The 25,259-nt window shown below is 34.2% G+C and overlaps 1 protein-coding gene across 8 annotated transcripts in view; it reads right to left on the minus strand.

Annotated features, from left to right (window-relative positions):
- Positions 1 to 25,259, minus strand: part of SYT1 (synaptotagmin 1) — a 304,769-nt gene that overhangs the window by 58,350 nt on the left and 221,160 nt on the right. For 7 of the 8 annotated variants that reach the window (XM_087723405.1, XM_087723400.1, XM_087723402.1 and 4 more), the window contains 4 exons: positions 23,706 to 23,890; positions 14,750 to 14,875; positions 13,515 to 13,682; positions 11,210 to 11,377 (listed from right to left, as the gene is read on the minus strand). In XM_087723405.1, the coding sequence (XP_087579531.1) occupies positions 11,210 to 11,377; positions 13,515 to 13,682; positions 14,750 to 14,875; positions 23,706 to 23,890 (647 nt within the window). The remainder of the gene's footprint in view (positions 1 to 11,209; positions 11,378 to 13,514; positions 13,683 to 14,749; positions 14,876 to 23,705; positions 23,891 to 25,259) is intronic. The other variant, XM_087723407.1, reaches the window with a different exon arrangement.

Consider the following 25,259-nt stretch of genomic DNA (forward strand, 5'->3'; position numbering starts at 1 on the left):
CCTCAAAACTAGTCTTTCTTTACACAATCTTTCTAACTCCTCCTGTTTCAGGATCATATCAACTCCATTAAAACATAACTTTTTCTTTTGCCTCTTTCCTCTAGATCTATTAACTCTTCTTTCATGCATTATTTGACCATTTGACCATCCTTCATTTTCTCTATGAACAAACCGCTTCAATGTACTCATTTCATTCATTCACTTTCGTATTGACTTTAATTCTTATACATTCTTGACTTTCCTCTTTTTGCTTTAATAATAAAACATATTTGCATTAGATATTGCCTTCCTACTGCATTCAACTTATTTTTAGGTCTTGTCTGACATATCGAAGTGCTTATCCCCATGTAACAAAATAGGCAAAAGCAGAGCTATTTTTTACTGTAAAATGTGAATAATAACACTCTCTTTAGATAGTATGGGATTATAAAACATGACTACCTTCCCATAATTATGTACAAGTATATAGTGATTTTCACCAGGTTAAAGGTAATTATCTTTTATTATATCAATTGAAAAGAAGCAATAATTGGTTGCCCTTGCCTGATCTTTAAGAATCCTCTTGCCTAAAGCTATATATTCATTTAAAACTTACTTAATGCATTTCATATTATCAAGAGATTGCCTTGGAATCTTAGAAGTAATTGGAAACTACTTCGGCAGAGCTGAAAAAGCAGAGTCCAGAATCTCAGAAACAATATGTCTTTTATGGCCAGATCTATAGGAAGAAATCTTTCTTATCTATACTTTTACTAATGGCACCTATCTCTACTAAGCAACTCAAAGCAGAGTAAAATAACACAGGGGATTTCTTTTGTCCCTTAGTTTAGATTTTGGATCCATCTCAATGCTAAAACCAAAATGAAGTGTTGAAACATAAACTATGTTAATTAGATATAATAATACAATAGAGATTAGGAAACCTGCTCAATATATAGCTTCCCTGTTCATTTGTAAATTGTTTTATTAGATAAACACACAAAGAAATACACACATGTAAGTATGCATATGTTTATTTTGTAAAAAAAACCTAAATCAGTTTAAAATATATTCTAGTTATTTTTTAAAGATTGGGTGAAAGGAACGCAGGAGCCATGGATCATGAGAGTAATGATGTTTATTAGTACCAGATGACAAGATGACAAGCGATTCAGAAATCCGTTACAACTGTCCAGTATTTATACTCTCAGGTACCAACTGTCATTAGAACCTCCAATCACAGGCTGTGCTTCGCCCGACCAATTAGAACGCAGCACAGGCTGTTGCTGGGCTATAACAAAGATTGGGTGAAAGGAACGCAGGAGCCATGGATCATGAGAGTAATGATGTTTATTAGTACCAGATGACAAGATGACAAGCGATTCAGAAATCCGTTACAACTGTCCAGTATTTATACTCTCAGGTACCAACTGTCATTAGAACCTCCAATCACAGGCTGTGCTTCGCCCGACCAATTAGAACGCAGCACAGGCTGTTGCTGGGCTATAACATTATTAAATATAAAAAGGGAAAATATTAAAAAGGAAAAATATAGCATTATTAAGTACAACAAAGTTTTGAGACATTGAACCAATAAATAAACAGATGAATAAGTAAATAAAACACAGGTGGAATTATTTCAGAATGGAACTAATTTAAAGGAGAGCATACTTTTTTGTTGTAGGGAAATAATGCTGATCTATTTCAGAGGTAAAGTTAAACTGGTATCTCAAGTTTTTACGATTCCTCCCTTCATGATGCAATCCTGGGAAGCAATTAGAAATTTTTTGCTTTTATTTGCAGATAAATCTAGCTCATTCTGAATGATCCTATGCCATGTATTAATTATACTAGAAAGTAAAGATGGAAACAATCAATGTCACCCCAAAATATTTCAGAAAATCCCCCATAAACTGCATCAACAAGCAACTGTTGAATTACAGTACAGGAGATGGTAGAGATAAGTCAGCCTGTAATAATTGGGGAAAGGGAGATAGGAAACAGTAATACAATTACTCACAAATGCTAATATGCTTTTCCAATTATCTCTAACAGATCAAACTGCATTTAATCTCCTGCCTTTTAAAATTAAGGAAACTGTCATGTATAGACTTCACACCAAATAAACGTGATTTTCTAATAATGATATTCTCCCAGCTTTGAATAAGGTCCAAATTAGATTGACCCCTGTCCAGGAGCTGAACTTGCTCACAGTTCAAATTTAATTTAAGAGATGTACTATCTAGCTGTTCCAGTGATAGGGGCTATTGCTGTCATGATCACAATGCCCCCCCCCCAGTCTTTCTTTTCTCTAGACTAGTCAAACCCAAATCCTGCAAATGTTCTTCATATGCTTTTTTTCCTCCAGGCCTTTAATCAGCTTAGTTTCTCTTCTTTGTACTTTTCCCAAAGTCTCACCAACTATTTTGTAATGTGGTGACTAAAATTGGATGCAGTATTCCAAGTGTGGCCTTACTAAGGCTTTATAAAGTAGTATTAATACTTCAAGTGATTTTTATTCTATGCCTTTTTATACAATCAAGGACTGTATTAGGTTTTTTTCGACTGCTGCTGTACATTGCTTGGTCATATTTAAGTGATTGCCCACTAGGACTCCAAGGTCCCTCACACAGTTACTGCTTTGAGCCAGATTTCACCTAATCTGCATTTGTACTATTGGTTTTTCCTGCCTAAGTATAAAACGTATCTCCACATTAAATTTCATTTTGTTGGATAGAGCCCAAGTCTGTCAAGATCTTTTTGGATCCTGAGGTTTTCTTCTAGGGTGTTGGCTATTCCTGCCATCTTAGTGTCATCTGTACATTTGACAGTTTTATAGTATGGGCATGCTGTTACATGGATATATCTATAATATTAAAATTAAAAATAAGATTAAGCTATTTTTATTCTGGATAGATTTCTGAGGATGCAAGCTCAAATCCTAATCTAATATGAAGTGAAAGAAGTCTAACTGAGTTCAATTCAACCTAGGATTTCCTGCAAATGTACTCTCCTTGGTTTTGGTCATATAATGTTAAACATCACTTTAGAAGTGTTTGTTTTGATAGAAAGATATTAAGTCTAGGGTTGCACATTTCTTTGTTCAAATCTAAAGTTAAGTGTAGTATTCCTGAACACTTCTATGTGAAACAACACGTGTCGCTTAGTTCTAAGAGCAAGTGAAACAGCTCAGGGTCTTAATTTGTTTACATTGTTTATTGCATTAACTCCAATATGTTGTGCACATTCATCAGATGCCTGTTGTGGCTTCTGGAATTGCTGATTGAAGCTTCAAAGGCATATTGCATTGATAAGAGAAAATCATAGCACCTCAAAGTACTAACCTTGTTTTTTATTTATTTCTTGTATTGATTTAAATGATTTATATGGCTGCTCAATTTTCAAGTAGTTAACACTGTATGGCTAACGTGGTGAAAAGCATAAAAGAGAAGTTAAACAAAACACATAATACAGAATAACAAAGCTAAACCATAACATACTCCAAAATCACAGTTATTATATGGACTGGTTAACAAGGTTGGAGCCATCTTAATATTGGGAAAATGCTATTATGTGAGGAAGGTTGTTGAGCTGCATCAAAATCACTTTATAGACTCTTTACAAAATCAACCACATGGCAATAAGTAATAGAAACTGTCATTTGAGCACACAGTTTTTCCATTACATTATTCTACCATGTTTTCCTGAAAATAAGACAGGGTCTTATTTTCTTTTGACCCTGAAATAAGCGCTTGGCCTTATTTTTGGGGAGGTCTTATTATTTTTGAGGTGAAGAAGGCAGCAAGCCTGGTCACTTCATGGCTGCTGCTGTGCTGCAATATTTTTGGGGAGGGCTTATTTTTGGGGAAGGGTTTATTTTAGCACATGCACTCAAAAGCCCAATTGGGCTTATTATCCGGGAACGTCTTATTTTCAGGGAAACAGGGTAGTTGTAGATATCATTTAAAACCACACCTTGATTGTCTTATTTCTCCCAGGTACAGCATGTAATATTAATAAATGCAGAAGTCATTTGTGCAACCAGCTATATATCTAAAGCTGTCTTCATATGCCAAAGAACAATTCAGGATGAAGAAATATTGAACCAAAGAAGTTGGAATACAATGTTTTACTTAAGTAATAGTGTACATCTCTTGCAGAGTCATAAATAAACTTAAGTGACTGCTGTTTAGCAGAAAGCCTCTGACGATTTTATAAACAAACCAACAGATATGGAACTAAGTCATTGTTTATCATATCTTTTCTACCACTGCATTTATTCATACTTCACCTTAACAATCAGAGATGTTTAGCTATAAAAAATGAATGTTTAAATGTGTAAAAATCTTTTGACCTCAGTTAAAAACATAAATTTGCAATGACGAGAAAAGTAAAAAATAGTACTGAATATACTGAACGTGTACAAAAATCATATCATATATTTTTCTTTTTTAAACAAATCCATGACTCTTTAATGTATTATTTGGTTTTTAAATAAAATGCCATTCTAATTTAAATATATTATTCAGTTTCAGCATCAATATTCAAGTTTCACTTCAGCTTATATGTTATTTACTGGTGCACAGCGTACATAATCTAATGTGGACTAAAACCTTAGAATACAAAGAGCTTAATATGTCAACAGTAATAAAAGTGAAAATCTCAATTCAAGTAAGCAAGAATATACTGTCAAATCTGCCTTAGACTTTTTACAAGAAAGATCCAAAAGAAAACATTGTGATGCAAGTCCTATCTATGATGTTCCCATCTGATAGGACCCAAAGAGAGCCTTTTCATGGCAACCACCCTGTAGAACAGTGCGGGGATTTATCAAGAAAGTCTATAAATTGCTTCTATAGAGTAGAAATAGCAATAACACTTAGAATTCATAGTGCTTTACAGCACTCTCTAAGCATTTACCGAGTCAGCATATTGTCCCCAATGATCTGGGTCTCTTTTATTGACCTTGGAAGAATGCAAGGCTGAGTCAACCTTGAGCCAATCAGAACTTAACTCCTGGCAGTGGGTAGAATCTGCCTGCAATACTGCATTCTAACAACTGCACCACCAGGATATGACTCTTGCTACTCCTAAGAGTAGCAATAATCAGTTAACAACCAAATTCTGTCCAGAAAAAACTTATTTTTACCAGATTCTGTAAGTTTTTAAAAAAAACAAACCAAAACCAAAACCCAAAGCTAACTTCTTTGGGATGGTTTTTTTATAAGACCAATTTAAAATATTATGTCCTGGCATCAAATCCAGGGGTGGTACTCAGTTACCTTCCCTACCAGTTAGCAAATGTGAGTATGTGTGTCTGCACGTGCACTCAGCCTTCCGCGCATGCGCTTTGGCTAAAAAAAGCCACATCCGTTCACGCGCTCAGCCTTCCATACATGGACTTTGGCTAAAAAAGTGCCTAAATTAGATGCTACCCGCAATTTCCGCTACTGGTTCGGGTGAACCAGTCTGAACCAGAAGAACATCACTGTTCAAATCCACTCACATGATGGAGGATGGGGACAATCAACAGCTTCTCTGGGAATGCATATTTTGAATGGGTCATTTCTGGTTGAAGGAAGAGTTCCTGCAGATCTCTAAATTCTACAATTATTTACAGTAAAATAAACAGTAATCTCTTTTCATTAATTAATAAAGTCTAACAAAGGGTATACAAGGTGAGGAAGTCATCTATTTCTTTGACAATTACTACATAAATAGCTAAGTGATAGAGAACATATTGAATGTTCATGTTATAACCTTTTTCTGTGCTTCTAAAATATCAGGTTAGCTGTGGTTGAAAACAGAATAGCACTGGTCTGTGTTGTTATTTTAAGGATCCTCCCAGATAAATCAGGACTGAAAGATTAACTTTTATTTTAGATGGTATATTCGCTATAAATCCATTTCAGAATATTTGCACTGAATATTTCCCTTTACCCCACAGCCTGTCTAAAACTATTACAGCAATTTACAGTGGGAAACCAATTTTTGCTCTTTTCATTACTATGCTTTGTGTAAGGTATTTTTTTGTTTAATAAATATATTCTGTCTATTGCAACCTGAGTGCAAAGCACTTTAAATGTCAGTTTAGCATGTATCTAAAGGAAAAATACAAAATTAAATAGTTACTATGGTAATCACTGACATGGTCCAAATTGGCATTTAGAAACTAGCAGAAAATGACTAAGGTTTCTTGTTCTGAAACTTCTCTCAATTTTTTGTCTTTAACCTTTTGAAGTATGCATTTCTTTTTCCTATTACCTTTGTGATAATTTGGATGGTGGTAAAAAAAAGTTTTCTCCAGAAGACTGAAAGAAAGAAATGTTTAACTGAATTTGGATCTTAAACGCTTAAAATGCCTACAAGGCCTTGTCATCTTTAATTTTTGTACATTAGCAGCAGTAGCCAAATTATAATAGCAGCACTCTTTATAATGCTGCTGTGCAGTCCTTAGAATACTAATTCACATAGAATGGGTTGTGTAGAGCAAGGGTGGGTTCCTGCCAATTCTAACCTCTTCTATAGAAGAGGTTCCACAAATCTACCATGTCGTTTAGAACCGGTTCCAGCTCCCTCTCCCCCACCCATCCGCATGCTTGCCCTGCCTGCCTCTCACTGATTGGCTGGCTCACCAATCTCCCCGCCCGCCTCTAAGAGTCCTATCTAAACCTTAAAGTCTTATAGCTGTCAAGTTTGAACATCCCTGGTGTTTTTTTCTAAAGGGTTAGGGGTGCAAGGGTCTTGTACTTGACAGCTTTAAGACTTGCACACTTCAATGCCAGAGTTTCTGAGCTAACATGACTGGAGGAGGAATTCTGGGAGTTAAAGTCCACAAGTCTTAAAGTTGTCAAGTTTGAACACCCCTGGGTTTTTTTTCCTCTAAAGGGTTAGGGGTGCAAGGGTCTTGTAACTTGACAGCTTTAAGACCTGCGTGCTTCAAATGCCAGAGTGTCTGAGCCAACATTTTTGTTGCTAAGCAAGAACATTGTTTAATGAGTTTCACTACATTTTACAAGTTAGCCATGCCCACCCAATCACATGACTGCCAAGCCACTCCCACAAATCAGGACACACCTACAGAAGAGGTTCTAAAAATTTTTGAAACCCACCACTGGTGTAGAGGTGGGTAGAGGTTTTGAAGTCAATTCTTTGCTCCCAGATAACTTATCCAAAATGGTGAAATCCAATTTTTATATCCAATATGCTTCACCAGCATAATGTTACTATTGTTTGGTGTTTTACTAAAATCAAAGATTATTTAGCCAATCAATGAGCTTTATGCTGTACAATATTGCTGGTTAAATAACTTAAACAACAAGACATTAGATTTGTAAACTCCTTTGCTTCAGGAGCTCAAATTGTTATTTGTAACGTACAATTTCATTTCAACAACTATTCAGTAAGCTGAGAGATAATACTGGCTCAACATCCTACTAGAGGTTTCCATGAGTGAAGGTGGATTTGAATATGCTCTCTTGGTCCTAACCAGCACCAAGATTAGATATTATATTGCATATCCCAAAGGTGCGTTTTCAAAAGGCAACTAGACTTTGAACTGAACTGAAGAAGATTCTTGGATGAGAAGTGAAACATCTTTAAGGAAAAAGCCTTTGGACAACCGTGACCTGGATGACTGAGAATCTCTATAGACATTACATTGTATACTGTTTTCTTTAACTGCTTTCTAAAAAACCTATATAACATAATCTGTCATTAATATATTTAGCTTTGTACCAAGGGATTCATAGAGGTTTTACCTCCCTGTCAGCTCCAGCCAAGCTAATAGCCACAAATTGGAACAATATTTGAAAGTGACAACATTGCCTGCTATTGCTTATATTGCAATCTATTAACCAACAGTAATTTGAAGAAGTAGAATGTAGTAAGTAGAAATCATATACTATATGATATTAAGGAGGCTAAATGAAATAAAATAAAATGAATTCATTATTTGTTTCTCAGATAGAATTTATCTGCTCGGTAACCTGGTCTTCTGCAGAGTAAGGCAGTTTCTTAAAACTCATGGAAGTTAATAAATACATACATTTCCTTCTTATCTTTAAAACACCAACACGAATGTTTTGTGCATATGTAGGAACATGGAAAATGCCATAAATATGTTTTATAAATTTACTTGGGTCATTTAACACAGAGGACAGGCTCCCATCATATCACATTAAAAACCCATCCTTTGATTTTACTGCTGACCCTTTTAGGAAGTGGCCCAAAAATTGGGCGAATTATCAGTGAAGAGGGCAACAGTGAAGAGGGCAACATTAACTTCTTCAAATTTCATACCTTTGGGAATGATGGATCCTGGATTTTAAACACATTCTGTAAGTTAGTCCATTTGAAGAACCTTGGTTCAAAAATTGTGGCCCTATGATGCACCATTTTGCTCAATTAAGTCATGACAGTTTAGGTTTTAGTAATATAGAGATATAAAATGAAAAAAGAAAAAAAATTCTCTATAAAAATGTGTATTAGTGTGAGCAGACTGTATATTTGGGTTTTTTAATGACAAACATTACATTCAGTAATTAAAAAAAGAAAGGAAACGAAGTCTGTTATAAAATGTCTTTTCAGTAATGGAACATAATTACATCTGTTGTATAATTTGGATCGAATCCAGTAGCTTAGGGTTTTAAGTTGATTTTAATTATGTTTTTACAATAATTAGTGGGCCAGGTTGTGGTACCATGCTGTTGAGCACTAACAAGCCAAACACATACCCAGTGATGCACATCTGGCCTCAGCCATCTTTGCATGAATTTTTGCTGTTTTATTTGGGTAGCTCATGACATTTTATTGTCTCAATATAAGAGGCCAATCTTGCTGTTTATCACCATAAAGCCACTTCATACGGAATACTCACAACAGAACACCTATGGTTCATATCAAATATAGACAACCAAAGATGGCCTTTCCTAATCCAATGGCCATTATTGCAGCCTAAAATTGGAAGGACTATGCAGGCCATTTAATTTTAACTTCATGCTCACTACAGGGATCCAAATAAAATTATTAGGTAGATTACTGTACAGTTTAACTACATATAATAAAGAGAATCCCCTCAACTATCTGAACAACTGGCTACCCAGCAAAATTTATTATTAGAATGCTTTTTTCTAATTTTCAATTTAATAATATTGTTTAATGTCCTGCATCCAGTTTTGGGCAGATTATTTTATAAGGATGCCATCAAGTTCAAAGACAAAAAACAAGATGAATTGATTAGAAACTAAGTTCTGTCAGGAAGATGGAAGGAATAGGATATGTTTAAACTAATTTGAAGACAGAAAATATATGGGTGATACAGAATATCACCCATGTATCTTCTAGTATCCGAAGAGTTGTCAAGTAGATCAAGATCTATATCTCCAAACTGCAGGCCACTGAAGAATGACTTTACAAGAAGGTATATTCTGGCTGTATTGGGAAAAGCTCCTCACCCCTAACAATATGAAAAGTTTGTCAATAGAATGAATTGCTTACAGAGATTATGGAGTATCTTCAGTGTATTTATACAAACATAAACTGTAGCTTTTGAAGTGGTTCATGAAAAGTACGAGCATGAGAAAAATCTCCCTACAAATGGAGACATTGCATAAATATCTTATGAAATTTATTTTTGTCTAGTACAATTGAAATCTATATTAACAATTATATAAGCACATGATAAATCAACCTTGGGTAAACATTTTTTCCTTCAGTACTCTAGGATATTATTTCATCTAGTCCTAAATATCTATATATGAACTCATACATATATTTCAATCAAGCTGCAGTTGCAGTTGTGCTTTTTATAATTCTTTGGGGTAATATGTAGCCACTTTTGGAGAAGACTAACCAAAATGGAATTGTTCTGTCTCTTTTTTGGAGTGGGGAGGTCTTTTGCCATACTCATTAAGCAGTAAACACAGTGTTCATTTATTCTTCCTGTTATTTTAAGTATATATTAAAAAGTTTCTTTTAAAAATTGTTTAGAATCCTTTTCCAATGACTTTCTAAACATCAGTCTTTCAAACATCATCTTAGCTATTATGTATTATTCACATGAGACTGAATTCAACTGCCATCATTCTCAATAAATATTGTCATTGATCTAGGCTACTGTTAAGCCTACAGTCTCAGAAAGAACATTAGTTTATTTACTGCATTAGTTTCCATAAGGTAGGCTCTTTTTCAGCCCATATTTCTTCTATAGTTTAGCCCTAAAAGATTCATCTATACCACAACGTGCCATAAATAAACATGGAAAATGAGCCTTAAGGAAAAAGTGCTAGTAGTATATAATCAAGATAATAGAGTTGTTTTTGGCAATTTTCCTTAGTATATTCAAAGCTCTAATGATTTCTGATTAAAACAAGAAGACAGAAAACTGGTACATATCTTATAAAAAGATAGTCAAAGACTTAAGCCCCGAGAAACACTTTCCAGCTTGCTCTCTATTTGAAACCAAATCAATCAAGTAACAATAATAAATATATTTTTGGTTAACTTTACTCTTTATATTATCTATAAGGTTCCCAAAGTTTGATTTGAAGAGGGGGAAACAAAGGCAAAAAGTGATGCAACACTTTCTGATGTAACAGAACCTGTCATATTGATTTTGTTGGAAAAAGCATTTGGTCAATAAATAAATCATGTTCCACATATATAGATTTTCATCTAAACTCAGGTGACCCTAAGAAATTACCTATATTATACTATCTTAGCTACATGTAACTTCTATAGGAACTATCTTGCATCAATAAGTTAAAACCTTCCAGGGTCCCAAGAAATCAGCATTTCCAGCCTGAGTCCCAAGATACTTTTAAAAAGAGATGCCCAATATTGGAATAATAAAAGTCTCAATGCAAAGCAATTCCCTGGCATGGGAGCAGATTGCTTGTAGGACTTCTCATCTCAGGAGTTGCTACCTTGAACGCACGCATATTCTGTGTACATCCTCTGTTCATTTGATATATAAGTATTGTTCTTCTTTATAGCCATGATGCTTAAGATCAGAATATTGCAGCTAAAGGTCTGCAAATGTCATTTTGTATGTTACATGTCCTAGCTATTCATTTTTATTCTTCTTGCCCTTTTAATATGTACAATCAAGTATTTATTTAGTTTGTTTTGTTTTGTGCTATGGATTTTCTTCATTTGAAAAGACTATCCCAAGATTAATGATTGAAACACAGAAACTGAACATAAAACTGAATGAATATAGTTCTCTTACCTCTTCTTTTTCAGCACTCTGCAAATCTCGCCATTCTTCAGTTACATGACCAAAATCTACAGTGTTCATGGCAACTTTATATTCTCCAATAATATCATGCTTAGAAAAGCGATCAAAATCATATACTGCCATCACTAAAGTTTTTCCTCCCAGTTCAGAATACGGCACCTAAATCAGAAAAAAAAGTAGCCACTTATAAGGCCTTTAAAAGTAAATATATCTTGATTGCAATTCAAAACCTTTTCTTTATTATCTGCCATCCCCGTTTAACAGAAAGGAGAGAAAAAGCACATTTTCTTGCAGAGGCCTTTGATGACATTTTTAATGGCCACAATACAGCAATCCATAGAACAATGTGGTAGCTCATTCATCAATCAGGAGGTTTTGCCTGGAGTTCTAGTAGTTACTCTCCATCATGAAGCTAAAGGCAAATTATATGCCCCAGACATATAAGCTTTCAATACTGTAGGAAGTTCCCTTCAATAAATCATGCTGTCAGTTCTCTCTTCCCAAAAGTTATAGGATGATAAAAAAGAATAGATCTGTTTTTTCCCTGCCTGGCACAGAATAATTAAAAACTTGATAGAGGTTTTTAAAAAAAGAATTTCATTTTTATTTCTCTTTGGAATTTCATCTTGCTAATGATGAGGCTTGCCATCTACCATGATATGTTACTATATATTTTGGATTATTTTCCAGCTGTTCTCTTCTATAGAATAGAGTAGAAGGGTTGTTATTAGTTATATTACATTAAGAAGAAGATATGCAGCTGATGCAGCTTTTGTAGAGTTCTGGGCAAAACCTGTTTGGATCTGTAGTCAAATCATGACTACTTTTAATGATTTTATTTATTTCCAAATATGAACACTTCCTTTAATTGTATACTTAAAACCAAATAAATGAAGCTTTTAGCCTATGTTCTTCACAAATATTTAGCTTTTATTGGTTTTCAAAATGGTTCCCTTCTTGTAAAGGTTAACACTTATAATGGATGAAAAAACCCTCAGATCTAAAAAGAAACAGGAAAAACTTCCGTTCAAGATAAACAAGAAATAACATCTGTTCATTAATGTACATGTTTGCTGATATTATAGAAGGATACTAGAACTTTGGTATTTGTAGAGGCAGTGGCTGGATGTTTTTATTTATTTAATCTTAGTTTAATAGTTAGCTTAGATACAAGAGCTGTTACTTTTGTCAGCTTTTGAAGCATCCCAGCAAAACATTTTTTAACATATACTTCATATAGTAAAACCCAGAGGTACAATTCAGTCACTTCCATCCGGTTCGGGCGAACCTGTAGAGGTGGTAGTGGGAGGCTCCGCTCACCTGCCCGGCTGTCATTACGTCCCGTTTTTTATGCTCTGCGATGTGTGGAAATACTGCGCGTGCACAGAGGTGGCATGTGGACTCACATTTGTGAACCAGTAGCGAAGGTAAGGTGATTTCACCTCTGGTAAAACTTCTAAAATTATCTTAGGATCAATGAAAATATAGATCCTTACCCAATGAAAGAGATGGAAAGTAATCCTGATTTTCTCTTTTTTAATATTATATTCTGTATATTTTAAAAATGGTGCTTATTTCTGGATAAGTATATAAAGATTTCATTGTTATGCTTTGTAACAATGCATAAAAACCAGATTATCCTGGCCTATAATGGACCTGGCTCTAAACCTTCAGCGAAAATATCAAGTTTAAGGCTTCTCATTATCTTTCGTGAATATCACTAAGTTTCTAGCAGCTATGAATTCCAGTTTGAATCTCATTTCCATCTTGAAAAGGCTAGAAGGCTTAAGGAAATCATTATTTCACATGGTGTTAATAACCCTCAATTAACTGCCACACAGTACATGGAACAATGTAATATAATACTAATATAAATACATGTGTATAATAAAATTAATCAGGTGCTATTTTCTTTAAGAGGGAATAATACTCCATTCCCTTCAATAGGTCTGGTAGAAAAGGAATTATTGAACAATTCTTTGTTTTGCTGTATTTATTAACTTCCTTTCTAGGCAAATTTATAACCCATCTGCCAAGTCAGATTAACTTTCATAACATCAAAGCAGTCAGTATGATAGCATCACAGTATATTGTTGTTTTTTAATAAAATCAATCAGATTTAAGACAATATTAAGGAAACATAGAAAGCAGCTAGAATATTCTACTTGTCTTTAAGTATATTTTACAAGAAGTCAACTTCTGAAATAGGTATTACTTTAAATAAAAGTTCATTAGGTTAACAGCAACAATTAATTTAGTAAACACAAGTCATGAAAAAGTAAGGACATTATAATACCTTGAATGTAAATTGTTCATTGAAGACAGGGTTAAGGGTTTTCCTGTGAACTTTTGTCTCGTATTTCTTTTTTTTATCAGGAAGCAGGAAAACCTTCACATATGGATCAGATGTACCACCCATATCTAAAGCAGGCAGCTCAGCAGCTTGAATTATCCCTACCAGAAGCTGGAAAAAGAAATGAGTCAGAGGGAAAGAATTAGTTCAGCAAAATTTTAATCAGACATTTAAGGAGAACTTGGTGCATTAATACATACATACTAGTCTTTTCATTTTCTGATGCTCTTTGAGTCAGGAATATGTGAGGAATATATGAGAATAGTAAGGCCTATTAAATGTTTTGCTTTAAGTAGCAATAACAGAACTAACCTTTGACTTAAAGAATCCACCTTGGGCTCCCCCCCCCCATATAATTAGTAAATTATATTTTAATCTAAAAATCAGCATACTGTTCATTTGGAAGATCTTAGGATATAGAATTCTTTATTTTTATTGGCCAAGTGTGATTGGACACGCAAGGAATTTGTCTTTGGTGTATATGCTCTCAGTGTACATAAGGAGAATAAAATACATTCATCAAGAATAAAAAAGATATAACACTTAATGATAGTCAAGGTTACTAATAAGCTATCAGATCATATTAGGAAACAAAAACAATATAAATTGAAAGATACAAGCAACATGGTTATAGTAATAAGTTGGAAGAGATAGAAACTAGTAAGGAAGAGAAAAATAATAGAAATACAGACTTAGTAAACTTTTTGATAGTGTTGTGGGAATTAGTTGTTTAGCAGAGTGATGGCATTTTGGAAATAACTGTCCTAGTGTCTAGTTGTTCTGGTGTGCAGAGCATAATTTTGAGGGTAGAAGTTGAAACAATTTATGTCCAGGATGTGAGGGGTCTGTAGATATTTTCACAGCCCTCTTTTTGACTTATGCAGTATACAAATCCTCAATGGAAGGCAGGTTTGTAGCAATATAACCAATGATAATCCAAATAAGTATTATTTAAAGAAATTTGACTTCCAAGGAAGATAGGACAAATTGAAGAAGTAAAGTCAATAACTACCACAAAGACCAAGGAACCAGTGAATAGATGGTTCTGTAGAACCTCTCCAGGAAAGGGACAAATGGAGATTAGCATTTATGCTCTAGGAGACCCCAGGACAGCACTTTTCTGCAGATTATCAATACTGGATTTTTCATAAAATTCTAAGATCACATTTGTTTCAAACCTGATTGTTCTGAAAGTCATAATCCAAGGAATATTGAATTTTCCCTAATTTCTCCTCTTCTTTGGCTTCTTCTTTGTCTTCTCCATCAGTCAATCCAGTTTCAGCATCATCATCATCCTTAAGGGCCTGTAAACAATTAAGAGCAATAAAAGTGCCAATAAAAACGACTGATTTATACGCAAAGCCCTAAAATAATCTCATCAAAAAAATCAAGCATTTTTGCTTGTAAAGCAAAAAAAGCAAGCATGATGGCATTATATTTTCTATATATATTTAGATTGATCCAAATATACAAAAGAATTATCAGCAGCAAGCAGCAAAATAGCTATGAAAGAAGGAAAAGGCCTCTCTTGGGGATATTGCAAGCAACAATTATTTCAATGCCTGAAACATAAAGAGAATGTCAACTTGATACTTAATTTTTAAAAATCAAATTGAATCAAACTGCTTGTCCAAAGACAGTTGTGAATAAGCATGCTATTAAATAAGTAAGGTTGCAAAGTTCTCCCAATTTAAACCAATTGTACATGCTGTGAATTACCTACATTAAAGCAAAGTGCTTCTGCAGAATTACTGCTATTTTAATGCATATAATTTCTTCAAAAAGTCAAATGTCAAACAGCTTCAATGTTTTTGTTTTCATTTAGGTTGAATGTAGAAGCAAAGGTACCATTAAGACCTTAACAAATGTATGGTCACAAAAAAAATCAGGATTCCTTTCATTCTCTTTTTCTTTTCATCAGATATTAATTTAAAGATAGGCTGAACCAACGTGATTTAAAAATATCTCATTTTTAAACACTTGCAAATTTATCTGAAATAAAAAATCATTAATTTTAAGAAGGCACTGAGAGTAATTTCCAACACAGACTTTATAAAAAAGAAAGAAAAAGTTAAAAGTATTGATTGAAGCAGTATTTGAAACCAATTTCCATCAGATTATAATTTAGAGTTAAAAATGGATAGACAATATTTTGTATGCCAACGTTTGAGACTTACTTCCAAATATCCATGTTTAACATTTCAATCAACAGGCATGGTTTCTCAATAAATATGTTCAAGGATTTACTTCAGTTAAAGTTATAATCTGATATGTATCAGCTACATTGAATCTGATTAGATTTTTGAATAAATATCATGAGATTGCACTGTATTATTTTTTATTTAAAACAACAGGGAAAAAAGGTCCAGTGATTAACAATGAAATTTTAGGATTGCCAATTTTAGTTAGCATGAACCTTAAATTTGTTTCATCATGTATTTCTTAAAACAAAATAGGCTTAAAAGTTATATTTTAGGTGACACAAACTGTATGATTAAATGTACAAAAAATATTACATCAATTGCTTCTTTTACAGTATGAAAATAAATTGTGATGTATGAGGAGAAAACTCTCATTCTTATTCTGGCAATTTACCTTTCTATTTTACTCTCTACACTTTTTTCTTTATATGTATGCCAACTGGCACTGATGGCTATTTGGGCTAATAGAATAGAATTAACTAATTTCTATAAAATAAATCTGATTCAACCTCATTTGGGATTCAAAGATAGTAGAATAAAGCCACAAATCACATGTTACTATATCATTTAATAAAATGTACTAAGAAAACAAGATAAAAAAGGATTTTTAAAATGTGCAACTCAGATGAAACCAAAAACAATCCCAATAAAGGAGAATATTTGTAGCTCAGGGTTGACATAAAGGGATCTTGGTATTCTCTGAGCTTGCTTGTTTTCTTGCAGATGTTTCATTACTCAAACTAGGTAACATCATCAGTGGTAGTCTGAATCATGAGACCCAGTGCACAGTCACTAGCACTGATGATACCTAGTTTGGATCCTATTGCCCTATAAATTTTGGGCAGTGGATCCAGTGGAGCCTTTTCTGCTGTGGCCTCTGCCTTCTGGAATATTCTCCCATTAGAAGTGAGATTCGCTACCACACTCCTTCAGGAAGAACCTAAAAACATGGCTCTGCTGTTTGACCAGGAGCCCCAATAGGGGTTTGCTACTGTTGGAAGAAATGTCCTTCTGGGTTCAGTTCCAAGTAGGGAAAAGGACACTGGAAACATGAAAGCTGCTTGGAAAGATGGTTTAATGGTGGACAACAGTGGTGGGTTGCAGGCGGTATGCCCCGGTACGGGCATACCAGAGCCTGCCTGGAGCACCGGGTACTGTTCCGGTACAGTGCTCCGGAGGGCCCACCGCCCACTCGTGCTCCTTACCTGTCTTCAAAGTCTTTGGCACTTCTGTGCACGCGCATAGCGTGTACAGCGCCTTCGCAAAGCTCTGCCAAGAGCTGGAGCATTGCGGAGGTTCACGGAGGCATCGCTGGACGGTAAGAAGCATTCATGTGCTGTGCGTGTGTGCGAGTGCGCCACATGCATTCATGTGGAAGATGCATACCGGTTGCAACAGAATCCGGAACCCACCACTGGTGGATAGGATCACATGGCTTGAGTTCCTCAACAGAAAATGGGGATCACATGCTTCCAGATGTTGGGTGAAGAAGAAAGGAGAGAAAAGGGGACTTCCTGAGAGTTCCTGGGTTTTTTATACCCTCTGTTTGGCCCACCTCTCTGTTTCCTGTTCCTGTGTATGAAATGTATTCTGATTGGTTGTCAGATTCCTATGGGGGGGGGTCTTAGCTAACTTTATAGGTTGTGTCTTTTGAGTCCATGTTTGATTGCCTTCCTTCTTCCCAGGTGCCCTGTGGTGAGATGGATAAAGTGCTAATACTATCATGCCTTAATCCCATCACCCTGAAGCTGAAGGGGGAGACTTTTGTTATATAGAATAGACTGGCTCAGACATTTTAATGGCCCATTGACAAATGTGGGAGGTATTAAGAGTGAGCCTGTTTCCTGCCTAAAATATGTTTCTCCATTTTTTATTCAGGGAAATATAATATTCTCCCTTTTTCAATATTTCTCAGGATATTTCATTTTTCTAGGAGACGGGTGGGTTAACTTCCTACACTACATTGGGAATGGCTGACAGGACAGAAAAGATTCTCACCCCTAAACTACCCATCATCTTGATTCTCAACTTTAATATTTTTATTCTAATTTTGATTTTTTAAAGCATTTTTAACTCTTCACTATATTGTAACCTATACAATACTATACTATATCCAGAGTGGCTGGATTAGTGAGAATGGCTACATAGAAATTTAATAAATAAATAAATAAAGATGGGAATAATATTGTTGATCATAAATACAAATTGATTCAGTCAGACATTTTCTTTGGGAGCTCACTTAAAGACTACGTTCCAACACTTTCTGTTGTGCTGTAGCTATTCCTTTCAGCCTTTTTGGTAGATCAGATATAGAAACCAATGACTATTTTAGTATAACAGCTACAGTTACAGTTACAGAAGTCAGAATAGGCTTCCGTCTCTATCTTTGTGTGAATCCTCAAGTTAGTGTCTTGGATTGACCTAAGCCATGCTAGTCTGTTATTTGTTACAGATCTTTTCACTTTCATTTGATGCCATTCCTATGCTCTCTATAATTCAATTGGAATGTACTACTTTGGAGAAATTTGTATTTTTTTTCATACTCCATTTGGAATTGAATAGAGGCACTTCATTGATAGAAAATATAATGGTAAATTACATTAGATTATTCATCTTCTCTAATCCCCCTTTTAAAATAAATAATCTTGATCTTGATCTTCTGCAATGTTAGGTTTTTACACTTTCTATTACTAGAAATTATACTTGAATCCCAATAGCTCAATTTGAACATAAGATATACTCGCCATAAAATTTAACTAGTGGAAAAAAAAATCTCAGCCTGATATAATTTAAAGCACTCTCCTCTCTGTTAACAAATTGTGACATAATAAAAGTTAGAGACTAATGATGCAATTATTTTTGAGACATGCTGCTAAATTCCTAATATTTTTTCAGTTTATTAGTTATATGATTAGGTCACCTCTTTCCACAAAGGTTGAACTAAAGCAAATATCCCTCCTCTTTCAAACAAGAAAAAAAATCATCAGAAAATTATACAGCCGTTCTGGTACTTTGACATGTAACCAAAAAGAAGAATCAAAATCAGTGCACATCAAAATCTGAAATGTCTAACACTCTTCATCTTAGCATACATTACAGAGAATAAAGGAAATGAGTATTAAATCCTGTAATATAAATAAATCAATTTGGTTCAGCCTCTTGATGTGTGTAAAAGCTTTGCATAAATCTCAGGCTGAGGAGCCACAGCTATTGGGGCATTAAGTACATTAGAGATTTACTTCACATGTGTCCAAAGAGCAAAATAAACCTACCGCAAGTGACAATCCAGAACAGTCATGAGACACAACATAGATAAGGAGGACATAGAAGGAAGAAATAAAAATTAAAACATCCACACAAAAATATTAGTAAAACCATGGAGAAATGACCTTTTGCATATATTCTTTCTACTGAATCGTTTATTATACTTAAGACTTAAAATCTTTGACCTTTATTTTAAAGAAATATTTTCCTATGAATAGATTTCCTTAGATGCATAAGGATGTATATTATACACATAAAATAAATATGATGTACCCTGGAAATAAAACTTATTGAAAACAGAAGAATAAACATACAAATAAACTTGATTAGGGTAGGGGTAGTGAGATTCAAATAGGGGCATGCATTTAAAACATTTAATAGTTGTAAGGACAATGTAAAATATCCTTCAAAGTATCTTACTCAAGGCAACTTCATATTCTTGGTAATTGTGTGACAATGGTTTGGCCTTATTTCTGAATAAGCACATTTAAGGTAAATCTGATCACTATACCATTGGTTTTAAATTATATTCATGTGTTCTAAATGCTGTATTTACATGGATGAGCCGAGGTGGCGCAGTGGTTAAATGCAGCACTGCAGGCTACTGCTAGATCAGCAGTTCAGCGGTTCAAATCTCACCGGCTCAGGGTTGACTCAGCCTTCCATCCTTCCGAGGTGGGTAAAATGAGGACCCGGATTGTTGGGGGCAATATGCTGACTCTCTGTAAACCGCTTAGAGAGGGCTGAAAGCCCTATGAAGCGGTATATAAGTCTACTGCTATTGCTATTACTGCTATTGGAGTCTATTCACATGGACATGAAAAAAGGTTCTTTTGAATAATAACAGCATTTATGGTGTTATTAGAAAGATTAGAAAACATTTTTTCCTGTATTCTCAAAACAGCCATCCCAAACCAGGTACCTTCTAGAAAAAATAGATTTAAAATTGCATGCTCTTCACACAAGATGACCAATAAGGAAAAGGGCTACTCTGAAATTTACTTAGTAAGATGGAATTAGACACAAACACCAAAGGAAAATGTTTATAGCTGATGCCCATGAAACAAGTTACTTATAGGTTGTTATACTCCCCCCCGCTGTTACTAAATTAATCTTCTGGTCAGATATGATTTTTACTATGCATATTGTTTCTTTCTTTTAATTGTAGGTTGACCAGAATCACCAAATAACTTTTTGGTCATTTATCCAGATCTCAACACGTACAATGGAACATATTTAATAATATACTGTATCGTAGAAAAACTCTTTATTAAAAACACACAACAAAGTGCACAAAAATATAGTAACAAAATACATTCAGTTTGTCCTATTAAAAAACATAACAGATGGCTATCATCATTAGAATCATTACCAAAACAGTGTTTCTCTTATATAGATCCCTAAAAGAGCAGTTTCAGACCTCTAATGAAATATTGATTACGATGATCATAACCAATCAGCAATTAAAGAATGACTCACAATGAGATGCATATTAGAAACAAATCTTTGGTATGACCAAAATGGGTCTCTGCTAAATCAGTTGTGAATTGTAACCCATTAGTTAAAGTTGTTCTTAAAATTTAAGGTTCTCAGTGATAACCCTAGTGATTATAGAATTCTCTATTGAAATGAAAACCTGTATAGTGCAACTGACTAGTGTACCTTTGACTGATTGTTTTAAGCATGTAACTCCCTTCTCCAAGCTAATAGGAAATTCACGTAAAGATATTGTAAATTTATTTACATAAACAATACATAAAATATACATATTCATCTATTTATCTGTCTGTCTTTCTGTCTGTCCACCCCCCTCTGTGTCTGTCTGTCTATCTCTTGAGGACATCTCAAGGAAAAGGATGATCCAGTGCCATAATGCAACTGAATTATTGAATTATAGTGTTGGACTATGTCTTCCACTTCATAATGAAAGGGAGAGATAAGAGATCAACAATGATGAAATAATTTTGTATTTATTGTATTAGTTACTTTTGCATTGAGTAAAATCCAATACAATTGTTAAACAATGAAAATGTGCTCTTGGCTTTTTGTTTGCATACATTTCATTACTTGACTAGGTCAGATCTTCAGTAGCACCAAGGATTCTACTGTTCAACCCTAAACTACTACATATTCTGTTGTGTTGGAACATAAATGATTATAATGTCAGTTCTAAAGCAACAGAAGGATTTCTATCAGTATAGTTTAAATATATATTTGACTTAATTAGTCAAACATATGTACATTTGAGGAACAGCTAACATTTTAAAATCTCAGGGACAAAGGGAGAGGCCTTTGGCAAAATTACACCTTCATCCCTTAGCTCAGTTTTGTCCAGGGCAAGAGTGAGCAGAAAGTAGAAAGGTCTACTGGAAAAGTGAAACCAATTCTACCATTAAGTAGAATAAGACAGGAAAGTGATTTGTGTGTGTGTATATGTATGTGTGTGTGTGTTTTAAATCACATATAATTATTTTTATTTATTATTGTTTAATTGCTACAGCCAGGGACAGATCCTTAAGTGAATTTCCACATTAACTGTTGGAATAACTTACTTGAACAAAAGTAAGTAAAAGTAAGTAAAAGTACTTGAACAAAACAAAACAAATTATTGATTACTGTTAATTTTAATTTGAATTCTTTAAAAAAATGTCATTATCAATTTTAACTGGGTTTGGGATATCCTATTTAATTTCTTTTTAACTTTTGTATTATGTGTTTCTTTTAATGTTGTACGCCGCCCTGAGTCCTTGGGACAAGTGCGGCATATAAATCGAATAATCCTAAACCTAAACCTAAACCTAAACCTAAGGTGACTGAACAATATTTATTACTTTGTATCAAGCAACAATTGGTGTTTGCTAATCCTAAAATCCCCAAGGAATCTTTCTTTAAATTTACCCAGGTTGGTGGGCTTATATTTGTTTAATGATAGAGCTAAGTAATAAAGTTCTAACCTTTTCATGTTTCTACCAATATGTTATTAGTATATAAATAATAGGACAAATGTCTCACCTATATTTATAGCATTTATAACAGAAGTGCTTAATACAAGAATATACCAAAACTATCAAAGAAATTTTAATTCTGAATTCTTCTTCTTTCTTTAGGTGTTATTCTTTTGTTCTTCTATTGCAATAACTCTCCTTTAGAATATTAGTTTTATTTAATTTATAGAGCATTTTTATTTTCTGCACACACTTGCTTGACAAATCAAAAGTTGCATTTCCATGACACCAACATTCACATTTCACTGGGAGGAAGGGTGCTGTTGTTAAAGGGCATTTACATAGCACCCCCAAAAGAATTTACCAGTAACTAGCAATATACATAACCTAAGGGCTATTCTTTATTCATATATCAGTGATATAAATTGATTACAGATAATGGTATCAATGAAAAGCTATTCTTCATTCTCTTCCTCTTTCATCAAATAATGAAAATTTGAAATAAGAGAAGTAATTTTTATAATTTATATTCTAGTATTTAGCAATCATTGCTTTAAAAAGAAGTGGGGAAACAATCAAACTATTTGATCAAAAAACCCTTATGTTTTGATGTTAATAAGATGGGCTGAGGTTAATTTGGGATAAAGAAATGGCAGTCCCAATAACCTGGGCTATACCTTATTACAAGTAGGCTTAAGGATCCAGAATAATATGCTATAGAAGGAATAACAGAATATCCTTTATTTGTGCACTAGATAACTTGGTGTTTATTTCTAATTAAATATGCATATAAAATAATAAATCAACCTTGAGTTTTAACTCAAAGCACAAATGACCAGGCTCGAATGATCATGCTTTAGATACATTATGTAAAAGGCTAGCTCTCTGGAGAAGCTTCTATTTTGGGACAGGTGGAAGGAAAGAAAAGAAGAGGAAGACCATCAACAAGGTGAATGGACTGAGGTACAGTGGCAAAGGGTGTACTTCTAGAAGACTTGAAGGACCAGGTTAGGGACATATCATGAACAAAATTTTACTATGGGTTTGCTAAGAATCAACAATACTGCCTTAATAGCAGATAATCAATCAATAAAATAATAATTTTCTTGGTTGTCCATTGGTTGCCAAACTTTCCAGACACAATATGATGGCTAGATATTCTTAAACTACCTCAACTGTCATGAAATTTTAAGTAGTAATCACAAACTCTTATTCCCGATTTTGGTGTTCTCATCTGGTGTTCTCATTAGGTGTTTTGTCACCTAAGATTACCAAAATCTTATCAAATTTGATGATCGCAAAATTTTAAACCAAATAAATAAATAAAACATTACTTTGAGGGGGAATCTCAATGTGGTTTTGTGAGATGACAGATAACTCAGCCATCTTGGTTACTATGCTGTGAACTCCTTCTTAGACATATCAATACCTATTATGTGTTGTAAACCTAGTACACCTAATAAACTTCAGATGTTCTGAACCTGAGCCACAAGTTTGAAAACACCCAGGATCTGCATCTATAGCGGCCCAAACTCAAATTAAGGGTGCTGATCAAGAAAACAGTGTGACAGAAATTTAAAAAATTTCCAGTATAACAATTGTAACTTGACAATTTTCAATATAGTACATAATATCATTATCTCAGACTGTGTATTTGAATATTTAAATACACAGTATACAGTATAAAATACAGTATAAATTTAAGAACATGGTATATACTTTACCTGATCTTTCAAGTTCTTGCCTAAATCTTTTACATCTTTCATGTTAATTGCATTCTTCCCTCCCTTCTCCTTGCCCTTCTTCTTGTTTTTCTTTTTGAACAAGCATTTCTTACACAGACAGAAACAGCAGGTAAGGACTAATAGGACGGCAACTATGGCTATGGCTATTAAGGCCCAAGGTGGCACTGTGAAGAGAAAATACACACAAGATAGAGTAACACATTGTTAATCAAGAAGGCAAAGACAAAAGGTATATATATTTTTAGTAAAATTAGCATAGTATAGTTAGCAATCATTTACAGTATATCTAATGATAATAGAAGATAACAAGATACAAAGACCTGCAAATAGAAACAGAATGACTGTGGCAAAAGAAAACAGAAGTAATACCAATAGTAATAAATGCCTTGGATGCAATCCCAAAACAACTGGAGCACCAATTGAACTATAAATTCACCATCAGTCAATTGCAATAGGCAGCTGTACTCAGAAAGGATTACATCTTGCAATGATACCTCTAACACCATCAAATATCAACATCTGCCTATCCCAGGTCCTTGGGATTGACTGAAGAGGTGGATAAAAATGTCAAATCCAGTCTAACTCTGAGCAACCAATCATAATAATAATTGCAAAATGCAGCTTTGCTTGAAACAGGTTATATCCTGCGGCAATATCTTTAACACCATCAAACAATATGATCTGTGTATCCCAGGTCCATAGGAAGACAAAATGGATAAAAATGCCACATCTACTTTAAACATCTGGCTGAATGTGTAATGAATCACAATAATAATATTGACCTATCATTGGATTTTATAGCCTCACTAGATTAAGAAAAAATGGCATACTGATAAATCTGAATTATCCATTGAAACCAACAGGAAATCACAGTGCATAGGCAATTGCAATTCTTCAGAAAAAACAGTTTGAGTCTTATGACCTTCCAATTTTTCTTCTGCTGAGGGAAGCTTGAGTTTAACATAAAACTACCCTCATAACCCACCTTGCATTGTAGACTGGAAAATAAAGCAACCTTCAAGTCAGCAGGAGCTGGTTATCCAGATCTTAAGAAAACAAGTGTTAAGTGATCTGAACAGTCACATATAAGCACCCTTTATGCAATTGCTGTTGCTTTTTCTTGACAATGACTCAGATGCAGGTCACAGTGATATTAAGTGAAGGTCAATGACTATCCAGTAGAAATAAATTTATATTATGAATGAATGTTCATAAATTACAGGCATTATACAAATGAAATAAATATGTGTGAAACTGGTTTGTGTGTGTGTGTGTGTGTGTGTATAAAAGAGAAACAATCTATTAAAAACCTCTGTAAAATCAGAATGATGTGTAGGCAGCATTTCTATCATATAAAGCAAGGTTCATTCCTGCCAGTTCTAACCTCTTCTATAGAAGAGGTTCCACAAATCTACAGTGCTGTTTAGAACCGGTTCCAGCTCCCGCCCCCCACCCATCCACACATCATCAAGATGAAGAGTGAGAGGAGGAATTCTGGGAGTTGAAGTCCACAAGTCTTAAAGCTGTCAAGTT

Source organism: Thamnophis sirtalis, unplaced genomic scaffold (assembly GCF_051295495.1).
Source record: "Thamnophis sirtalis isolate CommonGarterSnake01/CBP01778 unplaced genomic scaffold, rThaSir2_p1.2 scaffold_9, whole genome shotgun sequence".
NCBI classification, from domain to species: domain Eukaryota; kingdom Metazoa; phylum Chordata; class Lepidosauria; order Squamata; family Natricidae; genus Thamnophis; species Thamnophis sirtalis.